Source organism: Manacus candei, unplaced genomic scaffold (assembly GCF_025592945.1).
Source record: "Manacus candei isolate 608988 ecotype Guabito, Panama unplaced genomic scaffold, ASM2559294v1 h1tg000162l, whole genome shotgun sequence".
NCBI lineage: Eukaryota > Metazoa > Chordata > Aves > Passeriformes > Pipridae > Manacus > Manacus candei.
In genome coordinates this window covers 91270-115957 of record NW_026138210.1, presented here as the reverse complement: position 1 = coordinate 115957, position 24688 = coordinate 91270, and the positions used below count along the sequence as shown (strand labels likewise).

The following is a 24688-nucleotide window of genomic DNA, read 5'->3' as shown; positions in this document are numbered from 1 at the left end:
CCTCTGGCCACAAGAACCCCCTGCAGCTCCAGGCCGGGGGCAGAGGAGCTGCAAAGGGTCCCCGTGGGAGAGGCCCTGGGGGTGCTGGTGGACAGAGGCTCCGTCCTTGCCTTGCCTTGCCCATCTCCTGGCTGCCAGGCAAGGACCTTGTGACATCACAGCCTCTGTGGAACAGCGCGGGGGCTGAAAAGTGTCAGTGCTGCGTCCCCGTGCCCAGAGCCTGGGCAGAAGTCGGCTGGCAGGGACGGGCAGAGACTGTGCAGAGGTGTCAGCTCGTCCCGCAGCAGCACCATGCCCAGCCAGGGCATCTCCTGGCTCCTCAGGCTCTCGGTGCTCCTGCTCTTACCTGGCCCACTCGAGCCTTGCAGCCGTGCCACAGGTGCCATTGCTGAGAACCGGGGTTTGCCTTGGATGGCCCCTTGCCAGAAAAGGCAGGAGAGGCTGGAGAGAGGGGAAGGAGGGGGGTCAGGCCGCTGGGATGGTGCCGGCGGGCCGTGAGCCCGAAGCCAGCAAGGCCTTGGGCCCACACGGTGTCAGGGGAGGACTGAGAGCCCCCAGGGAGGAGGAAAGCTGGGCAGGCCCCAAGGCTGCTGGGCCTCTTCCTTGCCAGCCCTTTGGCCAAGGCCCCGAGGCAGAGGTGGGGCTCAGCCCCTGCCCAGCAATGGGGCACAGGCTGAGCCCCAGGGACACCAGACCCAGGCGGCCTGAGCTCTTCTTCCTGCAGCGTCTGCCTGGGGCAGCCCAGCCAGGCCTGAGTCTCTGCAGGAGAGGCCAAGCCCAGCCAGAGAGGGCTCAGCCCTCTGAGGCTGCACTCACTGCAAAGGGAACAAAACATTGGCCCAGAGGACATCCTGCCCCCAAATGGAGAACTGGAAAGGTCAAGAATAAAAAAGTCACCCCCCTCCATTAGTCAAGAAATGTTCAGACCTCTTTCCTAAAAGCATCCAGGACTCGGGTCACCCAATTTTCTCTCTGAGAAGGGTTTTCCATGGTTCCCCTCAATTCCCAGGTTCAAGGGGGTCCCAGCACATTTTGGGTTGTGTTGGATGCTGTGTTGGGGTGCAGATGTACCCCCAAAGCTCCCTCAGAACAGGGTGACACAAGGGGGGGTCACGGAGGGGTCCCCATTCCTGATCCATCCTGGAGCAACCACACTGGAACTGGGATCATGGTGGGAGAAGTTGGGCCCCTGCTGGGCTCATACTGGGACCATATTGGGAGTGACTGCAATACTACTGGGAGTATGGGAGAGGGACTGCAACCATACTGGGGATGACTGGGATCAAACTGGATTTGTACTGCAAGTGTCTGCAAGTTCCTGGGGCCATACTGGGACACATACTGGACACATACTGAGATCATCCTGGGAGCAACTGGGACCATGCAGGGGCAAATGGCCTCCTCCAGGCAGTGACTGAAAGTGCCTGGGACCATACTGGACTCAGACTGGGAGCCCCTGAGAGGGAAAGGAACCATCCTGGGGGGGACTGGGAGCAACTGGGACCACCTTGAGGGCAACTGGGATCCTCTTGGGAGTGACTGGAAGTGACTGGGCCAGCAGCCGCTGCTGGCGGGGCCCGGCAGGCCTTGGCTGGGGGGAGCCGGGCGGCCTCTGCGCGTCCCGCGCTGGGGAGGGGACAGGAGAGGCAGCACAGTCAGGGCAGGGCTGCCTTGAGTCAATCCTCTGCTGCTTTACAATCCTCTGCTGCTTTACTCCAAATTCTTTGGATTTCTTTGGGGAACTTTGTTCAACTCAGCTCTGTGCTGCTCAGCGAGAGCACTTTCCATGACCGGGTAGGAATTCTCACCCTCCCCATTGCTCTCAGTCTGAACCCTGGACAGCTCTGAGGTCCCAAAGGGCTCCCTGTGCCCCAGTGCAGACTCAGGAGAGCTGCTCTGCCCACAAGTGACCTGCTGGTCAGCACACAGGTTCCCTGTGCTATTTGCACCTCTCTGTTGGTGGATGATCCACTTCCAAGATGCCTGGAAAAAAAGTGGGTTTTTGTGAAGACTCCACTTGCAAAATCAATTCCTCCCAACTCTTCCCTCTTTCCCTGTGCAGCTGAGCAGAGGGCAATGCAGAGGAGTGCTCAGGCTCTGCTGCCTGGAGCTGTCCCTGCCAGCAGCTGCTTCCCTGTGCCCAGGGCTGGGCCCTGGCAGTGCATCCAGAGCCCATCCCAGCCCTGGGTGCTCAGCTCTGCCCTGCAGAGCCCTCCCAGCCCAGGGCACTCTGGTGCCCAGGGGCACCTCTGGCTGGGCAGGCTCTGATGGCAACAGCAGAGCAACCCTGAGGAGGCTGGAAAAGCACCACTGCTGCTGCCTGTGAGGCCCAGGGGGCTGATTTCTGACACTCCCTGCACCATTGCCCTCAAAGAAGAACAGCTTTGGATTTTCCATGCTTCCTATTGAATGGAGACATGAATTGATCTTTCTCATTGCCCGTCCCTGGGAACCCGAAGCAGAACACTGGAAGTACAGGATCCTTCCCTTTCAGGATGCCCCTGCCTTGCTGCATTTCCTGAAAATTCCTCTTAGAAACCCCCAGCAGTCATTTGGAGCTGTGATCATTCCTGACATGTGCTGCACCGTCTCGACAGCATTAGTCGGGACCCTGGCAATAATGGGTCCCACTGAGGGCCAGCACTCAGAAATTGTCCCCTGCTTCCAGTTAGAGCTGAAAACTGGAGGCAGTGATGACAGGTGGGGACAAGCAAAGTCCCGGGGTCTGTGATGCTGAATAAATCTGAATTTGTTTTGTTCTTGCAAAGGGCCAAGGCCTGACCCCCACCCCTGGGAAGGGAGATCCTGTGCCTGCCTCATTCCTCAGGGCTCTTGCTGGGGCTCTGGGATGTGGGGATGTGCAAAGGCAAGGGCAGGAGCATGGGGCAGCACCTGTTTCTCAGTTGAGTGAGACTGAAGTGTTTTGCTAAGGGGGATGAGTTATGAGGAAACCCAAACTCCTCCCTGTAAGCAACTGTAAATTGGAAATGAAGAGACTCCAATTGAGGCAGTATGGAGAAAGGAAAAATAACAGCTCTTTATTAAAGGATATCTGTGTATTGGCAGAAGAACAAAAAGGGGAAAAAGTGGAAAAGGAGAAAAAGGGGTTCTTCCCACGAAACTACCGCTGTCTGTCGCTGGCTGTGGCCGGGAATTCCCCCTTTTGGCCGATGAACACACGCCACTGCCAACACGGGAGCGGAGGAGGGAAAGGGCGACCTCCTCCCCAGAAGGTTCCTCTGGAGGGGGGAACAAAAGCAGGGCCGGGGGGGACACACGACCCCCCCAAAGTGCGGGGCTGGATTGGAGGGTCCCAGCTGGGCCCAAGGCCACGGGGAGGGGCTGCGGCCACCGGCGGCTCAGGAGCTCTGTGGGGAGGGAAAAGGGGGTGAGAGAAAAGTACTGGGGGGGGCAGGGGGGGCACAGAGGCTGTGGGAGAGCAAGGGGGGGGACACGACCCCCATTTTGGGACCCCCCTTTACCTTCTCCCGCAGGTAGAAGCCGAGCCCCAGCGCCAGGAAAACCAAGCCCAAGACGAAGCCCCCGACCCCCACCAGGATCTTGCTGCGGACGGTGTCCGGTGGCATCTCTGGGGGAAGCCGGGGGGGTCAGCACCCCCAAAACCTCCTCCCACGCACCCCCCGGCACCCCACAGAGCCCAGCCCGCTCCCCCCAGCCCACCTGGGAGTCCCTCAAACCTTCTACCAGTCCCTTCCCAGCCCCGCCAGGGATCCCACCAAGCCAATCCCAGACCCTTTAGGACCCTCCAACCCTCCTCCCAGCACCCCAAGCACCCCCCAAACTCCTTCCCAATCGCCCCCATTTCCCCCACCGGGGCTGGGGGGGCTGGGTCGGACCCCAGTGCCGACTGAGGGGGTGCTCCAGGCTGACGTGCTCCACCTGGCAGCTGTAGGTGACCCCGCGCCGGGGGGGGATTTCCAGCAGCACCAGCACCTGGTAGCTCCAGTCCCTGGTGGGGACCACGTCAGTGGCCACCACATGCTCCGGCAGCTCCTGCCCATCCTGGAACCACCTCACCTGCACCGGTGCAGGGTAGAAATCCATCCCGGAGCAGAGCAGGCGGCCGGGGCCGGGCTGGGAGCTCGACGGCACCAGCGAGATGGACACGCTGGGGGGAACTGGGAGGGACTGGGAATAGAGTGGGGGAGAAGGGGATGGGCGAGGGGGTCACTGGGGAGAGAGTTGGGAGATGTGGGAGTGAAGTGAGAACGACTGGGAATGGACGGAGAGGGTCTGGGAGTGGAGGTAGAGGGACTGGGAATGACTGGGATTGACTGGGAATGACTGGTGTGGACTGGGAAGGAAGCTGGGGTCCCCAGCCAAGGCAGGAATCTCCACACACCCCCAAGAAGGGTTCTGTTGGAAGAACCTGCCCCTGGGAAAGGGGACTGGCCCTTTCTGGTAGAAACCCATGGGCTGACAGTCCTTGGACTCCAGGGCTTCCCTCACCATCAGGGGCTTCATTTGGGGTCAAACCAGTCTGGGGTCCAACATCTCCTGCCTTGTCCCGGCCCCCTCTCAGCTCAGCACTGACCCCTTTGCAAATGGGGCATTGTCTTGGGGCCATTGCAGGGGGGATGTCCTGCCCCAGTGTCCCAGTGTTCCTTTAATTGCCAGAGGCCCTGCAGTGTCCCAGTGGCCCCTTGATTCCATGACCTTCTGAACCAGCTCAGGCTTCCTTTGGTTCCATGAGGCCCCCCTGTCACAAAGGCCCCTGGATTCCATGAATTCCGCAGTGTCACAAGGTTCCTTTTTTTCCATAGGGCCCTGCAGTGTCCCAATTGTGCCTTGATTCCAGGAGTGTCCAAATTCTCCCAGGGTTCCTTTGGTTTCAGGAGGTCCCGCAGTGTCCCAGCGGCCCCTTCATTCCAGGCAGGCCCAGGGAGACGAAGGCAAAGACGGAGCCCCGACCCCCGTCAGCATCTTGGGGGGCGGGGGGGCAGGACCTGGGAAACGGCGGCGGCTGCTGGGAAGGGACTGGGATGGACTGGGATGGACTGGGATGGACTGGGATGGACCGGGACACCAGGATACACCGGGACCAGGACTGGGACCCAGCAGGACACCCCCGGGAGCAGGATCTGAGCACACTGGGACCCTCCAGGACCAGAACTGGGGCAACAGGGATCATACTGGGAGCAACTGGGACCACACCGAGGGCTACTGGGAGCAACTGGAGGCCACGTAGGATATAGTGGGAGGGCCTTGGAGTCACTGGGATCATACTGGTGGAAACTGGAATGTTCCTGGGGCATCTGGGAGTGACTGGGAAGGACTATGGGCTTGCTGAGGGCTCTACTGGGATCTACTGGGAGTGTCTGCAACCATGGTGGGGGTAACTGGGACTGTACTGGGAGTGACTGGGACTACATGAAGGGGAATTAGGACCAGGCTGGGGGCAACTGGAAGGAACTGTGAGTGACTGGATTTACAATAGAAGCAACTGGGATTGAGTGGGACTGTCAGGAGGGAGGACTGGGATCATACTTGGAGTGACTGGATCTGTGCTAGGGGCAACTGGGAGCAACTGGGACCATACTTGGATCACGGTGGGAGAAGCTTGGCCCATGCTGGGAGCAACTGAGACCACACTGAGGGTGACTGGGGTCATACTGGGATCATACCAGGAGTGACTGGGATCATGCAGGAGGTGATTGGGATCGTACTGGGAGGAACTGGGAGTGCACTGGGGATGACGGGAAGTGGCTGTGAGCAACTGGGATCATGCTGGAAGCTTCTGGGGGCAACTGGGAATGAGTGAGACTACATGGAGAAAACTGGAAACAACTGGGAAAGACCAGGAGTGACTGGGATCATCCTGGGACTGACTGGGCGCTGAATCCAAAAAATCGGTCCGAGAAACTGCTCAGAAACTTTTTTATCTTTAAGTAGCAAGGTATTTGTTTATTCAACGTTGGGAGCAAGCCAGATCGCGCTGGACAAACTTGCTCCAAGGCTTCACACAAAATCAGCATTTTTATACAATCTTCAGCTGCGATTAAATGCATATTCAAGTGATTCCAACATCTATCTCTGCATATTAATAATAGGTGGAGTATAGGTGGAGCTCAGGCGGGGCTTGGGGCGGTGCTTCTCTTGGCCCTCAATCCTGAGGGAACTTCCACTCTTCCTCCATGACTCTGGGGGCTTCAACTCATCTTCCTCAGCTTGACCTTCCTTCTCTTCCATTGTTCTTGACCCGCTCACTGAAACTTGGAAAAAGCCCTGGCTCCCGGCCTATTCCTCCTATTCCAATGTCTCCCTGATCCTGCTGTCTCTCTAATTTATCCCCTCGAGGCCTAGGACATGTTCCTGTACTATTCTCTGAAGCTTTGCTCCAGTCAGTAGAACAGAACGAGCACAGATGGTCTTGGCTGTTGGGAGCTTGTTAGCAGGCCCCAATTTCTTCGTGAACTCTTTTGGGCCTGGCCTCCTGTTTCACCAGGGACACAGCCCGGGCCCGGGTGTTCCCATTCCCATTCCACGGGTTTGCATTCCTGTTCCAGGTGTTCCCATCCCATTCTAGTTGTTCCCATCCCATTCCAGGAGTTCCCATTCCCATTCCACGTGTTCTAATTCCCTTTCCAGGTGTTCCAATTCCCTTTCCAGGTGTTCCATCCCATTCTAGGTGTCCCCATTCCCATTCCTATTGTCCCTCCTCCCATTCCTGGTGTTCCCATCCCACTTCTGTTTTCCCCATTCCCAGTTCTTGGTGTTCCCATTCCCATTCCAGGGGTCTCCATTCCCATTCCTATTGTCCCCATTCCCATTCCAGGTGTTCCCATCCCACCTCTGTTTTCCCTATTCCCATTCCAGGTGTCCCCATTCCTATTCCAGGTGTTCCCATTCCAGGTGTATCCATTTCAATTCCAGGTGTTCCCATTCCCATTCCTGGTGTCCCCATTTCCATTCCTGGTGTCCCCATTTCCATTCCAGGTGTTCCCATTCCAGGTGTCTCCATTCCAATTCCAGGTGTTCCCATTCCCATTCCTGGTGTCACCATTTCCATTCCAGGTGTTTCCATTCCCATTCCAGGTGTTCCCTCCCCATTCCACGTGTCCCCATTCCCATTCCTGCTGCCCCCATTCCCATTCCTAGTGTCCCCAGTCTGTTCCCAATGTCCCCATTCCCATTCCAGGTGTTCCCATTTCCATTCCTGGTGTTCCCATCCCATTGCTATTGTCCCCATCCCATTCGTTATGTCCCCATTTCCATTCCAGGCATTCTCATTCCCTTTCCAGGTGTTCCATCCCATTCCAGGTGTCACTGCTGTCATTTCCCCTGCTGGTTTACCATTAAACCAGCACACCAGGTCTGTGCCCAACGGGGGTCCCTGTGGATCATCCAACGCGGGTCCTCCCATGGCTGATGGAGTTGGAGCAGCGGCCGAAGCTCTTCCCGCAGTCGGGGCACTCGGGGCTTCTCTTACCGGTGGGTCCGTTGGTGGGAGGTCAAGGAAGAGCTCTGCGTGAAGCTCTTCCCACACTCCCCACAGTGGAAGGGCCTCTCCCTGATGTGGAGGCGACGGTGGGTGTAGAGGGTGGAGCTGTCCCACATTCCCTCCACGTGTAGGGCTGTTCCCCAGTGGGGATGTGCTGGTGGCTGAGCAGCTTGGTGCTTGTGCTGAAGCTCTTCCCACATTCCAAGCACTTGTAGGGCCATTCCCTGGAGTGGATGCAACGGTGTTTGCAAAGGCTGGAGCTGTCCCTGAAGCTCTTCCCACACTCCACACACGTGTAGGGCCTTTCCCCACTGTGGATAATCTGGTGTCGGAGCAGGTGGGAGCTCTGAGTGAAGCTCTTCCCACATTCCTCACACATATAGGGTCTTTCCCCACTGTGGATCATCTGGTGTTGGAGCAGGTGGGAGCTCTGAGTGAAGCTCTTCCCACACTCCCCACACGTGTAGGGCTGTTCCCCACTGTGGATGCGACGGTGCTTTCGGAGGTTGGAGTTGTCACTGAAGCTCTTCCCACATTCCCCACACGTGTAGGGTCGTTCCCCAGTGTGGATGTGCTGGTGCCTCAGGAGGTTGGATCTCTTGCTGAAGCTCTTCCCACATTCCAAACACCTGAAGGGCTTTTCCCTGCTGGGAGGATGCTCAGGGACCACCAGCTCACAGCTCCGCCTCAAACTCCGGCCGCCTTCCCGACACAAGCTGGCTCTTTCCTCCTCACAGCCCCCTGGGCTGGCTTTGCAGCCCCTCCTGCAGGGGCATCTCCGGCCCTTTTCCTCCCCGCTGCCTTCCTGCGCCGGGGAGCCCTTCAAAACGGCCTCTCCCACCAGGCTCTGCCGCCGGGATTTGTCCTCCGCGCTCTCCGGCCTCACCTCGGGGCCTGGGGCAGGAAGCAACAAGGACAGGCAGGGGATTTGCCTCCGGCCCACAGGGAAGCCCAAGGACATCCCCCCAACTCCGGCCCCGGCAGGACGCCACAAAAGACAAAAGACCGACCCAAAGGGGCACTGACTTCCTCCTCACCTGCCTGGGGGGCCCACGGCATCTTCCTCTTCCTCGCAGCCTCCTCCTCCATCCGCCCAAGCTTTGGGAAGCAGAAATCCTGATTGGGGGGGGAGAAAAGGAGGTGAGTGTGTTGCCGAAGTCCATCTCTGGAACTCACCGGGCATCCTGTGTCCCTGAAAACCTCCAAAACCACCAACATTCAGCCCAGAAAAAAAGAAAACAACAAGATTTGGGAAAAAAACCCCACACAAACTCCCCGCAAATTTGCAAAAGATCAAGAGTCAGCAAAAAAATACTCCAAAATATGAACATTCAGCTCAAAAAAACCCTCCTCCCTCTCTGGTCTCTGCACGTTTAACTTCTGGGCTCTCCCCTCTCTGGGCTGCTGGGGGTCCCGCTTAGGGATGCCGGGGCTCTTGGTGCTCCCAGGGGTCCCTTCTCCCCTCACTCTCTGCTTCAGGGGGCCAGGTTCCCAGACATTCCCCCTTTCTGCCTTCTCCACTTTCTTGGCCCGGTGATCCCAGGGGTCCCCACTGCCCAGGCTCCCCATTCTCCGGGACCACCCTTGCAGCCTCCCGGGGTTCCTCCCTCTCCCTGCTCCCCCCTCCAGCCTGCCGGGGGTCCCCCAGCTCCGCCATCGCCCCGCTCCGCTCTCCACACTCCGGGGCTCCCGCCCTTCCTCCCCCCACCCCCGGCTCTCCCGAGGGCTCCCCAAACCCGCTGCCTCGGCTCCCTCCGGCTCCCCCGGACCAGCCCCCCCCGCCCACACCGGCCTCACAATGGAGCCGCCGGGGCCTGACCCACCAACACCAACCCCCAACAAGGGGGGGACCCACAGCCCCCCGACCACCCACGGGGCTCTGCCCACAACCCACCCCGACACCGCCCCAAAACACCCCCCGGGGACCCCCAGCAGCCCCCCGGCACACAGCCCCGCACAAGGGTCGCCTGTGCCCGAGCCAACAAAACACCCCCACAGCTGGGGGGACACCAGAGGCTGCCCCGGGACAACGAGAGCAGGGAGCGGATCGGGCCCCGCACACGTGGCCGGGCTCTTGGCTCAGCCGGCCGGGATCGGGAACAACAGTACGACCCCGACCGCCGGGGAGGGGGAGAAAAACAAGGGGTGAGCGCATTGCCTTGGGAGTTTCTCCTGCCCAAGTCCATCCCTAAAATGCACAGGGTATCTTGTGCTCATAAAAACTCCCAGAACACAAAGATTCAACCCAAAACCCCCTCCCAGAATTCCCCATCTCTCTGGGGTTAGGGGGGTCCCCCCTGTCTGGCCTGGTGGCACTTCTGCCTGCATTGGGTGTCCCCCTTCTCCGGGCTGCCGGGGGTCCCGCGGCTCCGGGGAGTTCCCACTCACCGGGGTCCCCTTTAGTGTTGCCAGGGGGGTCCCAGGGCTCACTTCTCCCCACTCTGCCTCCCGGGGCCGGCCGACCCTCCTCTCTCGCCTCCCACCCTCGCAAACCTCTTGGCGCTCTCGGCTCCCACCCCGCCTCAAGGCCCCCCCTCCTCTCCACACTCCAAGGCCTTCCCCCTGTCCGGGACCCCTGGTTAAGGGGCCCGGCGCTCCCTCTCTGCTCCCCCCCCCCTCCAGCATTCCGAGGGTCCCCCAGCTCTGGAATCGCCCCTCTCTGCTCTCCCCCCTCTAGGCCCCCCTTGCCCAATAAGTCTGATTATACAGACAAGCAATTGGTTTGAATCCACAAAACCCAAATGTAGAACCCAGCACCCTGGGGCATCAACAAAGTGATGTTCCTTGGGCCCCCCCCGAGTCCAAAGTAAAGGCAGAGGGGAAAAAAACCTGCTGGTGGGAGAGCTGTTGCAGTCTGGTCAAAAGTGGGGATTGCAGTCCAGTTGAGGGGGGTGGTCTCAGGCTGGTTGAGAGCGGTGAGCTGCAGTCCTCCTCTGAATCCCACGAGTGGTAAAAAGGTTCCGAAACTCCAGGTTTATATATTCTCCAGTGCAGGCAGGAATGCCCAGTCCTCCCCTCAGAGCGGGGAATTCCATAAAAGGATGCTTAGTTCTTCCCTCAGAGCGGGCAATTCCATAAAAGGCTATGAGGATGCTCAGTCCAAAAAAGGATATGAGGATGCTTAGTCCATAAAAGGGTAGGAGGGTGCTCAGGACATCCCCCCCACCTGGCAGGCCTCTCCTGACAACAGTTCTTGGGAAAATGGCATGGAAGGCCAGAGAATCCACAGTTTTGGGCTACACCCATCCAGTGAGGAATCGGTCCCAGCTGTTCTAACTAGGACACTGTGTCCGTCATCGCTGCCATCATCATCATCATTGGCCTCGTGGCAGTCGGTGTCTGGAAGCTCCGATCCGGTAACTCCCGGGATGGGGGTCGGGAAGGGGCACGGATCCGCCCGGCAGCATTCCGGGGATCCTGTGCCACGGGTGCTGATCCCACTTTCTTTCCACAGGGAAAAGGGAGGGGAATGGATACGACCCCGCGCCCACCAGTGAGTCCCAGCAGCGTGTGTGGATCCAGATCCTCTGGGCAGGGATCCCAGGATGGATGCCAAGATTCCAGAGGGGAATGGGGGCCTAATGGCTGGAAAGGGGTTGGAAGGGGATTCCAGCTCAGGGCAGGATTCCAGAGTGGGCTCAGGTGGAATTGTGGACTGGGATCAGGGCTGGATTCTGGAGTGGGATTGGGGTGGGATGGATGGAGTGGGATTGGGGTGGGATGGACAGAGCAGGATCAGGAGGGAATCCAGAGCAGTTCCTGCTCTCCCTGGGCTCCACAGCCGGTTCCATCCCCTGGGATGGGAACAGGGACATGGTGACTCCTTTCCCTGCTCTCATCCTGGCAGGAATCACGGCCTGAATGATCCTGGAGCTTGATCCGCCCCTTCCCTCTTCCTACGGAAAGGCAGGAGCTGCTGGCAGAGCTCATCCCGCTGCTCCCACCCACCCTGGCCCCCTGTGGCTCTTCCCGATGGATCAACTTCCTGCTTTTTCCTGTGTGAAACTGTCAGAGACTGAAACAGTCAATGATTTCTGCATTCTGGGATTGCCAGGAGATTTTACCGGCTTTTGCAGGACTTTGCCATTATCCCTCTGATGGGCAGCTGGGCCCATCTCCCCCTCCAGTGCTGCTGAAGGTGTCAAGCCCTGGAAAGGAGAGAAGAGCCGAGTTTACCAGGCCCCTCACGGGAACTCTGCTCTGGGCTGTCCGAGGTGTTGGGGGTTCATGACATGGCCCATCAAAGCCCATCCTCCCCTCTGCCAATCTTGGAAGGTGGGAAAAAGCCTTTTCCCTGCTCCTCACGGGAACTCTGGGCAGGCCTGGGAGACGCTAGGGGTTCGTGGCATGGCCCAGGACACTGTCCATGGATATAATAACTCATAACTTCTTGGCGTGTGGGGGCTTTCCTCCCTCACCCCCAACGGATCAAGGCCACCACTTCAACTGACAGACACAGGAGCTGCAACTACCAACTTCCATCGCTGGACCCCGTGGGCGGTGACTATAGACATCTTTCCACTCTCAGCTTTTCTTTCCCTTCCTCTCCCTTACCCTTCTCCTGTCTTTCCTTTCTCTCCCTTATGCATTTTCCCCAAAGGTTCTCTTTATGCCATATTGCTGTAGATGACAGATACAGATGATAACACCCAAAATGGCAACGTACCTGTTTACCTTTGAAACAAAACTGTTCTAAAATAAACCCTACATATGTAAGTTTTCAAACACCAGTTATTCAGTGTTGTTTCACTCTAATCCACCCCAAGGGATTTATTAATAAAAACCTGGGTTATCCGCCCTTTCTGGGGTGGGTCGTAACATTTTTGGTGTCAGGGACAAGGACCCTTTGGATGTGGTGGAGTAATCGGTGTAGTCCAAAACTGATACCAAGAGTGAGCCAAATGGTGACCATCCCCTCACTGTGAAATTATAGTGATAATTTTTCTCCTCTCGGTGTGACCTGGGCACATCAGACCTGTTGAAAGGCTTTCTGGTGTAGCCTGGACCTGTTGAAAGGTTCTCTGGTACCTGTTGAAAGGTTTTCCGGAAGAGAGTCAAGCCAACCCTCAGAGGGTTAAGGGGGAGAAAGACATTAACCTGAGCTGGGTTAATGACTGAGTCAAAAGGAATGACACCCCAGGGTGAGTTAGATGGGGGTTATACCATCAGACCTTGGTGATGCAGTCGTCATCACCTTGTATGAGAAGAAGGGAGATAAATCAGACTGCTCAAACTACCGGCGTATTACTCTGCTCTCCATTGCTGGCAAAATCCTGGCAAGAATACTCTTGAACAGACTAATACCCACTATAGCAGAAGAACTTCTTCCTGAAGGCCAGTGTGGTTTCAGAGCCAACAGGAGCCCCACAGACATGGGATTTGCTCTCAGACAACTGCAAGAGAAGTGTAGGGAGCAGAACAAAGGTCTCTATGTGACCTTGGTTGAGCTCACCAAGGCTTTTGATACTGTGAGCAGGAAAGGTCTGTGACAGATTTTGGAACGTTTAGGTTGTCCCCCCAAGTTCCTCAAAGAGATCATCTCATTCCACGAGGATCAGCACGGCCAAGTCAGATATGGCAATGCACTTTCTGAGCCCTTTCTAATAACCAATGGTGTGAAACAAGGCTGCGTTCTCGCACCAACCCTATCCACAGTCTTTTTCAGCAGGATGCTCCAAAGGGCCATGGCGGACCTCGATAATCAGGACGGGATCTACATCCGATACCGTACTGATGGAAGCCCTTTCAACCTAAGGCGACTGAAGGCCCACACCAAGACCTTAAACCATCTTGTCCAGGAGCTGCTTTATGCTGATGACGCCGCCCTCGTCGCTCACACAGAAGCAGCTCTGCAGCGTTTAACATCCTGCTTTGCTGAGGCTGCTGAGCTCTTTGGGCTGGAAATCAGCTTAAAGAAGACAGAGGTCCTCCATCAACCTGCACTTCAGGAAGTCTTCCATCATCCCCACATCACCATTGGCCAATCAGAGCTCAAATCACTCCAGCAGTTTAATTACCTAGGGAGCCTCATCTCCTCGGATGGTGAGATTGATGGAGAGATGGACAACAGGTTGGCAAAGGCATATAATGCTTTCCAAAAACTCCATAAAAGAGTTTGGTGTAATAAACACTTGAAGAAAAGCACAAAGATCAGTGTTTACAGAGCCATAGTGCTGTCTACTCTCTTATATGGGTCCGAATCACGGGTCATCTACAGCCACCACCTGAGACTCCTGGAACGCTTCCATCAACGCTGCCTCCGTACAATCCTGAACATCCACTGGTCAGATGATGTGACCAATCCATCTGTTCTAGAACAGGCAGCAGTCACAAGTATTGAGGCCATGTTGCTGAGAACACAGCTGTGCTGGGCAGGGCACGTCTCCAGGATGAAGGACCAACCACCCCCTCCCTAAGATCCTGCTCTGGGGTGAACTTGCCACCGGCTGCCGCAAGAGAGGAGCCCCGAAGAGGAGATACAAGGACTGCCTGAAACAACATCTCAGCCTTGGCCACATTGATCTTCATCACTGGTCTACTCTGACCTCCAGTCGGGAGGTCTGGAGACACCCCATCTCTAACGCTGCTGCTGCCTTTGAGAACGCAGCAGGATCAGCATCGAGGAGAAAAGACAACGCAGAAAGAACCGTGTCCTGTCCATCCCATCCAAGGAGTCTTTCTGCTCTGCCTTTTGCAACTGGACGTGTCTATCTCGTATTGGCCTCTTTAGTCACCAGTGTGCTTGTAGCAAATGTGGGCAGAGCCCTTCCCAAATCTTCGTTCACACAGCCCAGCCATGATTTTGGATATTAATTTGGGAGTCTGGACTCATTGGTTTATTTGGTTCTGGAACTGGTATTTGGTTTATTTGGTTTTGGAAACAGGTATTTGGTTTCTTTTGTATTATGAGTACTTCAGGTTGCAAAGAAAGAATCTTCAAGAAATCCTTTCTGGTATTTTGGATATTAACTTGTGATTTCTGGACTTCTAAGTTCATTTGGTTTTGGAAACTGGTATTTGGTTTATTTTGTATCCTTGAACCATTGGAAACAAATTGGGACCCCTTTGGAGGGACAAAGCTGTTGATGCTCCAGGGGTTCCAGGACCCTGAGGATTCCAGTGCCCACTGAAAGTGTTATTCAGGGAGATCCTCTCGGTCCCTGGATGTGGGGAGTTCCAAGCAAGATCCCTGGGATTTTATTAATACATTAAAAAGTTTATAAAAGTTATATAAAAGTATATAAAAGGTGTACCTAACAACATAGAAATGGAGCTCTATAATATAATATGATTGACTTATAAAAAGTTGTGATAGAACTGTAAAAGAAGAGGTGTGATGCCTCAGAGCTTTTTGGAATTTTTAACTTTGGTAGATTTTAGAAGTAGTGGTGTAGTGATTGTAGATTTTAATGGAGCTGCATTCTATCCCTTACCCTGTAGCATAATGTTTGCACATCCCCAACCCTGTTACCCCATCCCATATCAATCCCTCTAAATCCTGTTAGCATGTTTAATCTTCTTTTCAAGGTAGAATTGTAGAAAAGCCTGGAGCTGAAGACATCCCACAGACACAGCCACCTTAAAGCCCAGAACTCTGAAGGAGCTCCAAGGACTGTGGGTGCTGCGAAGAAGATGAAGCTGAGGAAGAAGGGGTCCCAAAGACCCCAAAGCCAATTCCCAAAGGGGTGTGTCAGGGGCAGAACGGGGCAGAAGTGGGGGGTGGAGAGATCTGGGGTTGGATGGACCTTGTTCTAAAATCCCAGAGCCACTGCCTGGGGGGTGCACGTGGTGTGTGTTCCCCTGGTCTGAGGCTCCACTAAAGGACCTGCTCTCTTTATCTCATCTCATCCACTCCCCTGGTCTGGAGTCTTTTCCTCCGCGCTCTCTTGAGGCAACGGGGACTGGACCTCCCAGGTGCTGGGGATGCTGGAAATCCCCCCCGGTGCCGGGTGGAGCACGTCAGCCTGGAGCACCCCCTCAGCCGGGACTGGGGTACAGCCCGGCCCCCCCAGCACCGGGGGCACACTGGGAGGGGGGTGAGGGGCTCTGGGGGCAGTGGGGGGAACTGGGAGGGAGTTTTGGGGGGTAAGGGAAAGGGTCTCTGGGGGAATGGAGAGGCTGAGAAGGAGGTTGGTGGGTGCTGGGAGGGCTGAGAGGGGCTTTGGGGAGTCCTGGGGGAAGCTGGGAGGGAGTTTTGTGGGAGCCTTTTGGGGATGGGAGTGGCTTTGTGGGGAAATGGAAAGTCTGAGAAGGGATTTGGGGGGGTCCTTGGAGGGCTGAGGGTCCCAGCCTGGACCCCCCAATCCATCCCCGCGCTGATTTTGGGGGAGTCGTGTCCCCCCCTGTACCTGCTTTTGTTCTGGCACCACCCGACTGCTCCCGATGTTCCCAGTAAAGCTTCCCAATTCTCTGCACTCCCTGGATGGGCATTTTTGGATTCACCTGAGCTCCCCCCTCCCCCGCAGCCCACGGACCCCCCGAACCCCCCAGCCCCGGGGCTGCCGCGGGGGCCCCCAACGGCCCTCAGCCAATCCCAAAGCGCCCACGCCGCCCGCGCCCAATCCCAGCGCGCCGCGCTGATGACTCATCAGTCGCCGGGAAGACACCTCGAAAAAAGGGCCCCAACTGCGCCCTCAGCCAAGCCCAGCGCGCCCCAAACCCCCCAAAACGGCGCCGCCCGGCTGGTTTGGGGCTGTCAGCAGCTGTCCGGCGCTGGGCATGGAGCGTGTGCGGGGAGCTGGGGCCGTGCTGGCGGTGCTGGTGGTGCTGGGAGCCCCCCCGACTGCGGGCGAGGAGCTGTCGGGTGAGCGGGGGGGGCGGGCAGGGGGGTGGGGTGTGAAAGGGGGGAAAGAGGGGAGAAAAGAGGGGATGGGAGCCCCAAAAGTGAGTGCAAGGGAGGTTGGAAGGCCCGGACTGAGGGAGGGGCTGGGGATTGAGGAGACCATGGAAAAGTGGGAGGAACAGGGAGAGGGGTGGAAAAGGGGGGTGGTCTGGAGGGATGGACGGTCCCATGGGGGTCTTTGGGCACTGGGGGTTGGGAAAGGGGGGTGGTCCCCCTGAGCTCCCAGCTTACTCTGGGTGCTGGGGGCTGCTGGATCCAATCTCAGCCTTGCATTGTACCAACAGTTGAAATTTAGAGCAATTCTAGAGGGGTGACTGAACCACGTTTGTCCCCCAGGCTTTAATGATGGCAAATCAGATCTATTGATAGAAAATGAATTATTTAATTTTGAAAATGATGACACAGAACAGAATTATTTAATGAACAGTAGAAACACTAAAACTACCAGTAGTACAGGATAAGGTAGGACAGGGCACTACACTAAAGCAATTGTTGAAGCAATTCTACTAAAGGTGACAAACAAGCAATAATTCTTAATTAGAGATGGATGGAACTCCCCCAGACCAGCGCTCGTGGGGAGATCTCTGCTCTCAACCTACAGCAGTGACCTTGGGGGGTCCCCAGCCAAGGCAGGAATCTCCACACACCCCCAAGAAGGGTTCTGTTGGAAGAACCTGCCCCTGGGAAAGGGGACTGGCCCTTTCTGGTAGAAACCCAGGGACTGACAGTCCTTGGACTCCAGGGATTCCCTCACCATCAGGGGCTTCATTTGGGGTCAAACCAGTCTGGGGTCCAACATCTCCTGCCTTGTCCTGGCCCCCTCTCAGCTCAGCACTGACCCCTTTGCAAATGGGGCATTGTCTTGGGGCCATTGCAGGGGGGATGTCCTGCCCCAGTGTCCCAGTGTTCCTTTAATTGCCAGAGGCCCTGCAGTGTCCCAGTGGCCCCTTGATTCCATGACCTTCTGAAACACCTCAGGGTTCCTTTGGTTCCATGAGGCCCCCCTGTCACAAAGGCCCCTGGATTCCAGGAATTCCGCAGTGTCACAAGGTTCCTTTTTTTCCATAGGGCCCTGCAGTGTCCCAATTGTGCCTTGATTCCAGGAGTATCCAAATTCTCCCGGGGTTCCTTTGGTTTCAGGAGGTCCCGCAGTGTCCCAGCGGCCCCTTCATTCCAGGCAGGCCCAGGGAGACGAAGGCAAAGACGGAGCCCCGACCCCGTCAGCATCTTGGGGGGCGGGGGGGCAGGACCCGGGAAACGGCGGCGGCTGCTGGGAAGGGACTGGGATGGAGTGGGATAGACTGGGAAGGACCGGGATAGATTGGGAGTGACTGGGATGGACTGGGATGCACTGGGACAGACTGGGATGGACCGGGACACCAGGATACACCGGGACCAGGACTGGGACCCAGCAGGACACCCCCGGGAGCAGGATCTGAGCACACTGGGACCCTCCAGGACCAGAATTGGGGCAACAGGGATCATACTGGGAGCAACGGGGACCACACCGAGGGCTACTGGGAGCAACTGGAAGCCACATAGGATATAGTGGGAGTGCCTTGGAGTCCCTGGGATCATACTGGTGGAAACTGGAATGTTACTGGGGCATCTGGGAGTGACTGGGAAGGACTATGAGCATGCTGAGGGCTCTACTGGGATATACTGGGAGTGTGTGCAACCATGGTGGGGGTGACTGGGACCATACTGGGAGTGACTGGGACTACGTGAAGGGGAATTAGGACCAGGCTGGGGGCAACTGGAAGGAATTGAGTGACTGGATCTACAAGAGAAGCAACTGGGATTGAGTGGGACTGTCAGGAGGGAGGACCGGGATCCTACTTGGAGTGACTGGGTCTGTGCAAGGGGCAACTGGGAGCAACTGAGACCATACTGGGATCACAGAGGGAGCAGCTTGGCCCATGCGGGGAGCAACTGAGACCACACTGAGGGTGACTGGGGTCATACTGGGATCATATCAAGAGTGAGTGGGATCATGCAGGAGGTGATTTGGATCATCCTGGGAGCAACTGGGAGTGCACTGGGGATGACTGGAAGTGGCTGTGAGCAACTGGGATCATGCTGGAAGCTTCTGGGGGCAACTGGGAATGAGTGGGACCACATGGAGGAAAGTGGGAGCAACTGGGAGAGACCAGGAGTGACTGGGATCATCCTGGAACTGACTGGGCACTGAATCCGAAAAATCGGTCCGAGAAACTGCTCAGAGACTTTTTATCTTTAAGTGGCAAGGTATTTGTTTATTCAACGTTGGGAGCAAGCCAGCTCGCGCTGGACAAACTTGCTCCAAGGCTTCACACAAAATCAGCATTTTTATGCAATCTTCAGCTGTGATTAAATGCATATTCAAGTGATTCCAACATCTATCTCTGCATATTAATAACAGGCGGAGTAGAGGTGGAGCTCAGGGGGGGCTTGGGGCGGTGCTTCTCTTGGCCCTCAATCCTGAGGGGACTTCCACTCTTCCTCCATGGCTCTGGGGGCTTCAACTCATCTTTCTCAGCTTGACCTTCCTTCTCTTCCATTCTTCTTGACCCGCTCACTGAAGCTTGGAAAAAGCCCTGGCTCCCGACCTATTCCTCCTCTTCCAATGTCTCCCTGATCCTGCTGTCTCTCTAATTTATCCCCTCTAGGCCTAGGACATGTTCCTGTACTATTCTCTGAAGCTTTGCTCCAGTCAGTAGAACAGAACGAGCACAGATGGTCTTGGATGTTGGTAGCTTGTTAGCAGGCCCCAATTTCTTAGTTAACTCTTTTGGGCCTGGCCTCCTGTTCCACCAGGGACACAGCCCGGGCCCGGGTGTTCCCATTCCCATTCCACGGGTTTGCATTCCTGTTCCAGGTGTTCCCATCCCATTCTAGTTGTTCCCATCCCATTCCAGGTGTCCCCGTTCCCATTCCAGGTGTTCCCATTCCAGGTGTTCCAATTCCCTTTCCAGGTGTTCCATCCCATTCCAGGTGTCCCCATTCCCATTCCTATTGTCCTCCCATTCCTGGTGTTCCCATCCCACTTCTGTTTTCCCCATTCACAGTTCTTGGTGTTCCCATTCCCATTCCAGGTGTCTCCATTCCCATTCCTATTGTCCCCCTTCCCATTCCAGGTCTTCCCATCCCACCTCTGTTTTCCCTATTCCCATCCCAGGTGTTCCAGTTCCCACTCCTGGTATCCCCATTCCAACTCCTGGTGTCCTCAATCTGCTCCCAATGTTCCTATTCCCATTCCAGGTGTTCCCATTCCCATTCCACGAATTCCCATTCCCATTCCAGGTGTTCCAGTTCCCACTCCTGGTATCCCCATTCCAACTCCTGGTGTCCTCAATCTGCTCCCAATGTTCCTATTCCCATTCCACGAATTCCCATTCCCATTCCAGGTGTTCCCATCCCAGTTCCTGGTGTCTCCATTCCCATTCCAGGTGTCCCCGTTCCCATTCCTGGGCTCCCTAACCTGCTCCCAATGTCTCCATCCCTCTCCCCGGTGTCCCCATTCCCAATCCAAGTGCCCCCATTCCCAGTTCCTGATGTATCGATTCCCATTCCTGTTGTTCCCAGTCTGCTCCCAATGTTCCCATTCCCATTCCAGGTGTCTCCATTCCCATTCCCCCTGTCCCCATTCCCATTCCTGGTTCCCAGGGAGGAACTGATGGATGCCGGAGGAGGAGTCAGAATTTATTGCCCAAAGCAGGAGATTTTCACACCAAAATTAACCCCCGGTGATGTCACCACTGTCCCTGTGATGTCACCACTGTCCCTGTGATGTCATCGATGTCCCCGTGATGTCACCATTGACATTTCCCCTGCTGGTTTACCATTAAACCAGCACACCAGGTCTGTGCCCAACGGGGGTCCCTGTGGATCATCCAATGCGGGTCCTCCCATGGCTGATGGAGTTGGAGCAGCGGCCGAAGCTCTTCCCGCAGTCGGGGCACTCGGGGCTTCTCTTACCGGTGGGTCCGTTGGTGGGAGGTCAAGGAAGAGCTCTGCCTGAAGCTCTTCCCACACTCCCCACAGTGGAAGGGCCTCTCCCTGATGTGGAGGTGACGGTGGGTGTAGAGGGTGGAGCTGTCCCACATTCCCTACACGTGTAGGGCTGTTCCCCAGTGGGGATGTGCTGGTGGCTGAGCAGCTTGGTGCTTGTGCTGAAGCTCTTCCCACATTCCAAGCAATTGTAGGGCCATTCCCTGGTGTGGATGCAACGGTGTTTGCAAAGGCTGGAGCTGTCCCTGAAGCTCTTCCCACACTCCGTACATGTGTAGGGCCTTTCCCACTGTGGATCATCTGGTGTCGGAGCAGGTGGGTGCTCTTCCTGAAGCTCTTCCGACACTCCCCACAGGTGTAGGGTTGTTCCCCACTGTGGATCATCTGGTGTCGGAGCAGGTCGGAGCTCTTCCTGAAGCTCTTCCTACATTCCCCACACGTGTAGGGCCGTTCCCCACTGTGGATGTGACAGTGGTTGCGGAGGGTGGAGCTGTCACTGAAGCTCTTCCCACACTCCCCACACGTGTAGGGCCGTTCCCCAGTGTGGATGCACTGGTGCCTCAGGAGGTTTGATCTCTTGCTGATGCTCTTCCCACATTCCAAGCAGCTGAAGGGCTTTTCCCTGCTGGGAGGTTGCTCAGGGACCACCAGCTCGCAGCTCCGCCTCAAGCTCCGGCCGCCTTCCCGGCACACGCTGGCTCTTTCCTCCTCACAGCCCCCTGGGATGGCTTTGGAGCCCCTCCTGCGGGGGCATCTCCGGCCCTTTTCCTCCCCGCTGCCTTCCTGCGCCGGGGAGCCCTTCAAAAGGGTCTCTCCCACCAGGCTCTGCCGCCGGGATTTGTCCTCCGCGCTCTCCGGGCTCACCTCGGGGCCTGGGGCAGGAAGCAACAAGGACAGGCAGGGGATTTGCCTTGGACCCACAGGGAAGCCCAAGGACATCCCCCCAACTCCGGCCCCGGCAGGACGCCACAAAAGACAAAAGACCGACCCAAAGGGGCACTGACTTCCTCCTCACCTGCCTGGGGGACCCACGGCATCTTCCTCTTCCTCACAGCCTCCTCCTCCTTTGGCCCAAGCTTTGGGAAGCAAAAATCCTGATGGGGGGGAAAACAAGGGGTAAGTCCGTTGCCTTGGGGGTTTCTCCTGCCCAAGTCCAGCTCTAGGACTCACCGGGCATCTTGTGTCCATAAAAACCCCCAAAACACCAACATTCAGCCCAAAAACCTCTCCCAGGAGTTCCCCCTCTCTGCAGTCTGAGGTTTGAGGGGTCCCCCCTGTCTGGTCTGATGGCACTTCTGCCTGCATTGGGGGTCCCCCTTCTCCGGGCTGCCGGGGGTCCTGCGGCTCCGGGGAGTTCCCACTCGCCGGGGTCCCCTTGAGTGTTGCCAGGGGGGTCCCAGGGCTCACTTCTCCCCACTCTGCCTCCCAGGGCCGGCCGGCCCTCCTCTCTCGCCTCCCACCCTCGCAAACCTCTTGGCACTCTCGGCTCCCACCCCGCCTCAAGGCCCCCCCTCCTCTCCACACTCCAAGGCCTTCCCCCTCTCCGGGACCCCCGCTTAGGGGGCCCGGCACTCCCTCTCTGCTCCCCCCCTTTCCAGCATTCCGGGGGTCCCTCAGCTCCGGGATCGCCCCTCTCCGCTCTCCCCACTCCGCGGCTACCGGGGTTCCCCCCCGGCTCTCACGGGGGCCCCCAAACCGCTCTTGCCCCCCCCGCCATTGCCGAGCGACCGCCAGGACCTTTTGGCTGCTCTTCTTTGTGCTCCCGCTCGGCTCCTCCCTCGGCTGGGCCACCGCTTTTGGCAGGTTTCCTCCTCTGGGATCCACCCCCTGCAGCCCTTCCCCCCCTGGCCCAGCTCCCTTGGGCCCCCCTTGGGCCCCCCTTGCCCAATAAGTCTGATTATACAGACAAGCAATTGGGTTTAATCCACAAAACCCAAATGTATAACCCAGCACCCTGGGCCATCAACAAAGTGCTGTTCCTTGGGACCCCCCCGAGTCCAAAGTAAAGTGAGAGGGGAAAAAAACCTGCTGGTCAGAGAGCTGTTGCAGTCTGGTCAAAAGTGGTGATTGCAGTCCAGTTGAGGATGGTGGTCTCAGGCTGGTTGAGAGCGGTGAGCTGCAGTCCTCCTCTGGATCCCACGAGTGGTAAAAAGGTTCCGAAACTCCAGGTTTATATATTCTCCAGTTCAGGCAGGAATGCCCAGTCCTCCCCTCAGAGCGGGAAATTCCATAAAAGGATGCTTAGTTCTTCCCTCAGAGCGGGCAATTCCATAAAAGGCTATGAGGATACTCAGAGTAGGGAATTCCATAAAAGGGTATGAGGACAGGAACACCCCCCCCACCTCGCAGGCCCCCCCTCCTCCTTCCCCCCCCCCCCCCCCCGACAACAGTTCCTGGGAAAATGGCATGGAAGGCCACAGAATCCACAGTTTTGGGCTACACCCATCCAGTGATGAATCGGTCCCAGCTGTTCCAACTAGGACAGAATTCCAGAGTGGGATCAGGTGGAATTGTGGACTGGGATAAGGGCTGGATTCAGGAGTGGGATTGGGATGGGATTGGGGTGGGATGGATGGAGCAGGATCAGGAGGGAATCCGGAGCAGTTCCTACTCTCCCTGGGCTCCACAGCCGGCTCCATCCCCTGGGATGGGAACAGGGACATGGTGACTCCTTTCCCCACTCTCATCCCAGCAGGAATCACGGCCTGAGCGATCCTGGAGCTGGATCCGCCCCTTCCCTCTCCCTGAGGAAAGGCAAGAGCTGCTGGCAGAGCTCATCCCGCTGCTCCCACCCAGCCCGGCCCCCCTGCGGCTCTTCCCAATGGATCAACTTCCTGCTTTTTCCCGTGTGAAACCCAGGACCACAATTCTTTTTGAAACTTTAATTTGGGTGTGAAAATCTCCTGCTTTGGGCAATAAATCCTGGCTCCCTCCTCCGGCTCCCTCTGTGGGAACCAGGAATGGGAATGGTGACAGGGGGCTTGGATGGGGACACTGGGAACAGGCTGGGGACACCAGGAATGGGAATGGGGACGTCAGGACTGGGATGGGAACACTGGGAATGGGGATGTGGAAGACCAGGATGGGAACAAGGGGGACAGGAACAGGGACACTGGGAGCAGGCTGGGCATTACCAGCAGGAATGGGAATGGGGACTTGGGGGACCAGGATGGGGACACTGGGAACAAGTTGGAGTCACCAGAAGTTGGGAATGGGGATACCAAGAGCAGGTTGGGGACACCAGGAACAGGGAATGGGAACACCAGGAGACAATGGGGAAAGGGATGGGGACACCAGGAACAGGATGGAAAGACCAGCTGAAGGTTGGGGACAACAGGAACTGGGAATGGGGACATCAGGTGTTGGGAATGGCAACACCAGGAATGGGAATGGGGACATGGGGGACCAGGATGGGGTCATGGGGAACAGGTGGGCATTACCAGCAACTGGTAATGGGAACACCAGGAGCGGGAATGGGAATGTGGGGGACCAGGATGGAGACCCTGGGGACAGGAACGGGGACACTGGGAGCAGGCTGGGCATTACCAGCAATGGGAATGGGCACGGCAGGAACGGGAATGGGCACGGCAGGAACTCTGTGTCTCTGCTGGCCCCCCGGGCTGTGCCTTGGAGCCCTGACAGCTCCTGCAGGTCGCAGCTTTCCCAAGGCCTGGCAGCCCTCGCTGCCGTTGCCGGTCCTGCAGCGCCGGGCGGGACGCGCTGCGGATCCCGCCGGGCTCCGGCGCTGCCACGGAACCCGCCGGCACCGTCAGCCCGCACGGCACCCACGGCAAGGGGCACCACGGCCGGGCAGCTGCTCCCCACGGCATCGCCAGCCCACAGCACCCGGCAGCTCCCATTGACTCACTGCAGCAGGAGAGCAGCAAAGCCTGGCAGCAAACTCCCAGGGCAATTCTAGGGGCCAAAGGGACGCTTCCAGCAGCATTCTGGAGATGAGTATTCCCGCAGAATTCCTTCTCCAGCTCTGCAGCCTCTCGTGCTGTTCCAGGGCTGTCGGGTTTACACTGCCCTCCTGCTGCTCCTGGCTCAGGGCTCGCCAGGTTCAGTGCCCCCTTGGCAGCCCCGGACAAAAGGAGGGCACTGCTCTGCTCTGCTTTCTGCTGCTGAACATCTTCATTCTCCTCCTCGCAAGGACCCACAACTCTCCCGCTTTCCAAAGAGCAGCAGCACTTGGCAGGCCCCGCAGGATCTTCCCCACAAAGGCCGTGGCACTGCCCTGTGCTCGTCCTGCCACAGGAGCTCAAGGCTTCTGCACAGCACAACTTCCCAGCAGTGACCTCCCTGCTCCAGAGGGATGAGGAACCTCTGCTGAACTGCAGAGATTCACACACTGCAACCATTGCACTGCCTGCATTTCCTGCCATTCTGCAGCA

General features: G+C 57.2%; 1 protein-coding gene across 4 annotated transcripts in view; it reads left to right on the top strand.

The window, feature by feature from the left end:
• LOC127463465 (class I histocompatibility antigen, F10 alpha chain-like) overlaps window positions 1-24688 on the top strand; it is a 92983-nt gene that overhangs the window by 21030 nt on the left and 47265 nt on the right. Inside the window, exon 7 of one of the 4 annotated variants that reach the window (XM_051772934.1) lies at window positions 22990-23101. The exons of 1 other annotated variant lie outside the window; for it this stretch is intronic. In XM_051772934.1, coding sequence (XP_051628894.1) covers window positions 22990-23003 — 14 coding nt within the window. In that variant the 3' untranslated portion in view covers window positions 23004-23101. Of the gene's footprint in view, window positions 1-11309; window positions 11338-22986; window positions 23102-24688 lie in introns of those variants that run through there. 2 more of the 4 variants (XM_051772938.1, XM_051772937.1) reach the window with 2 other exon arrangements.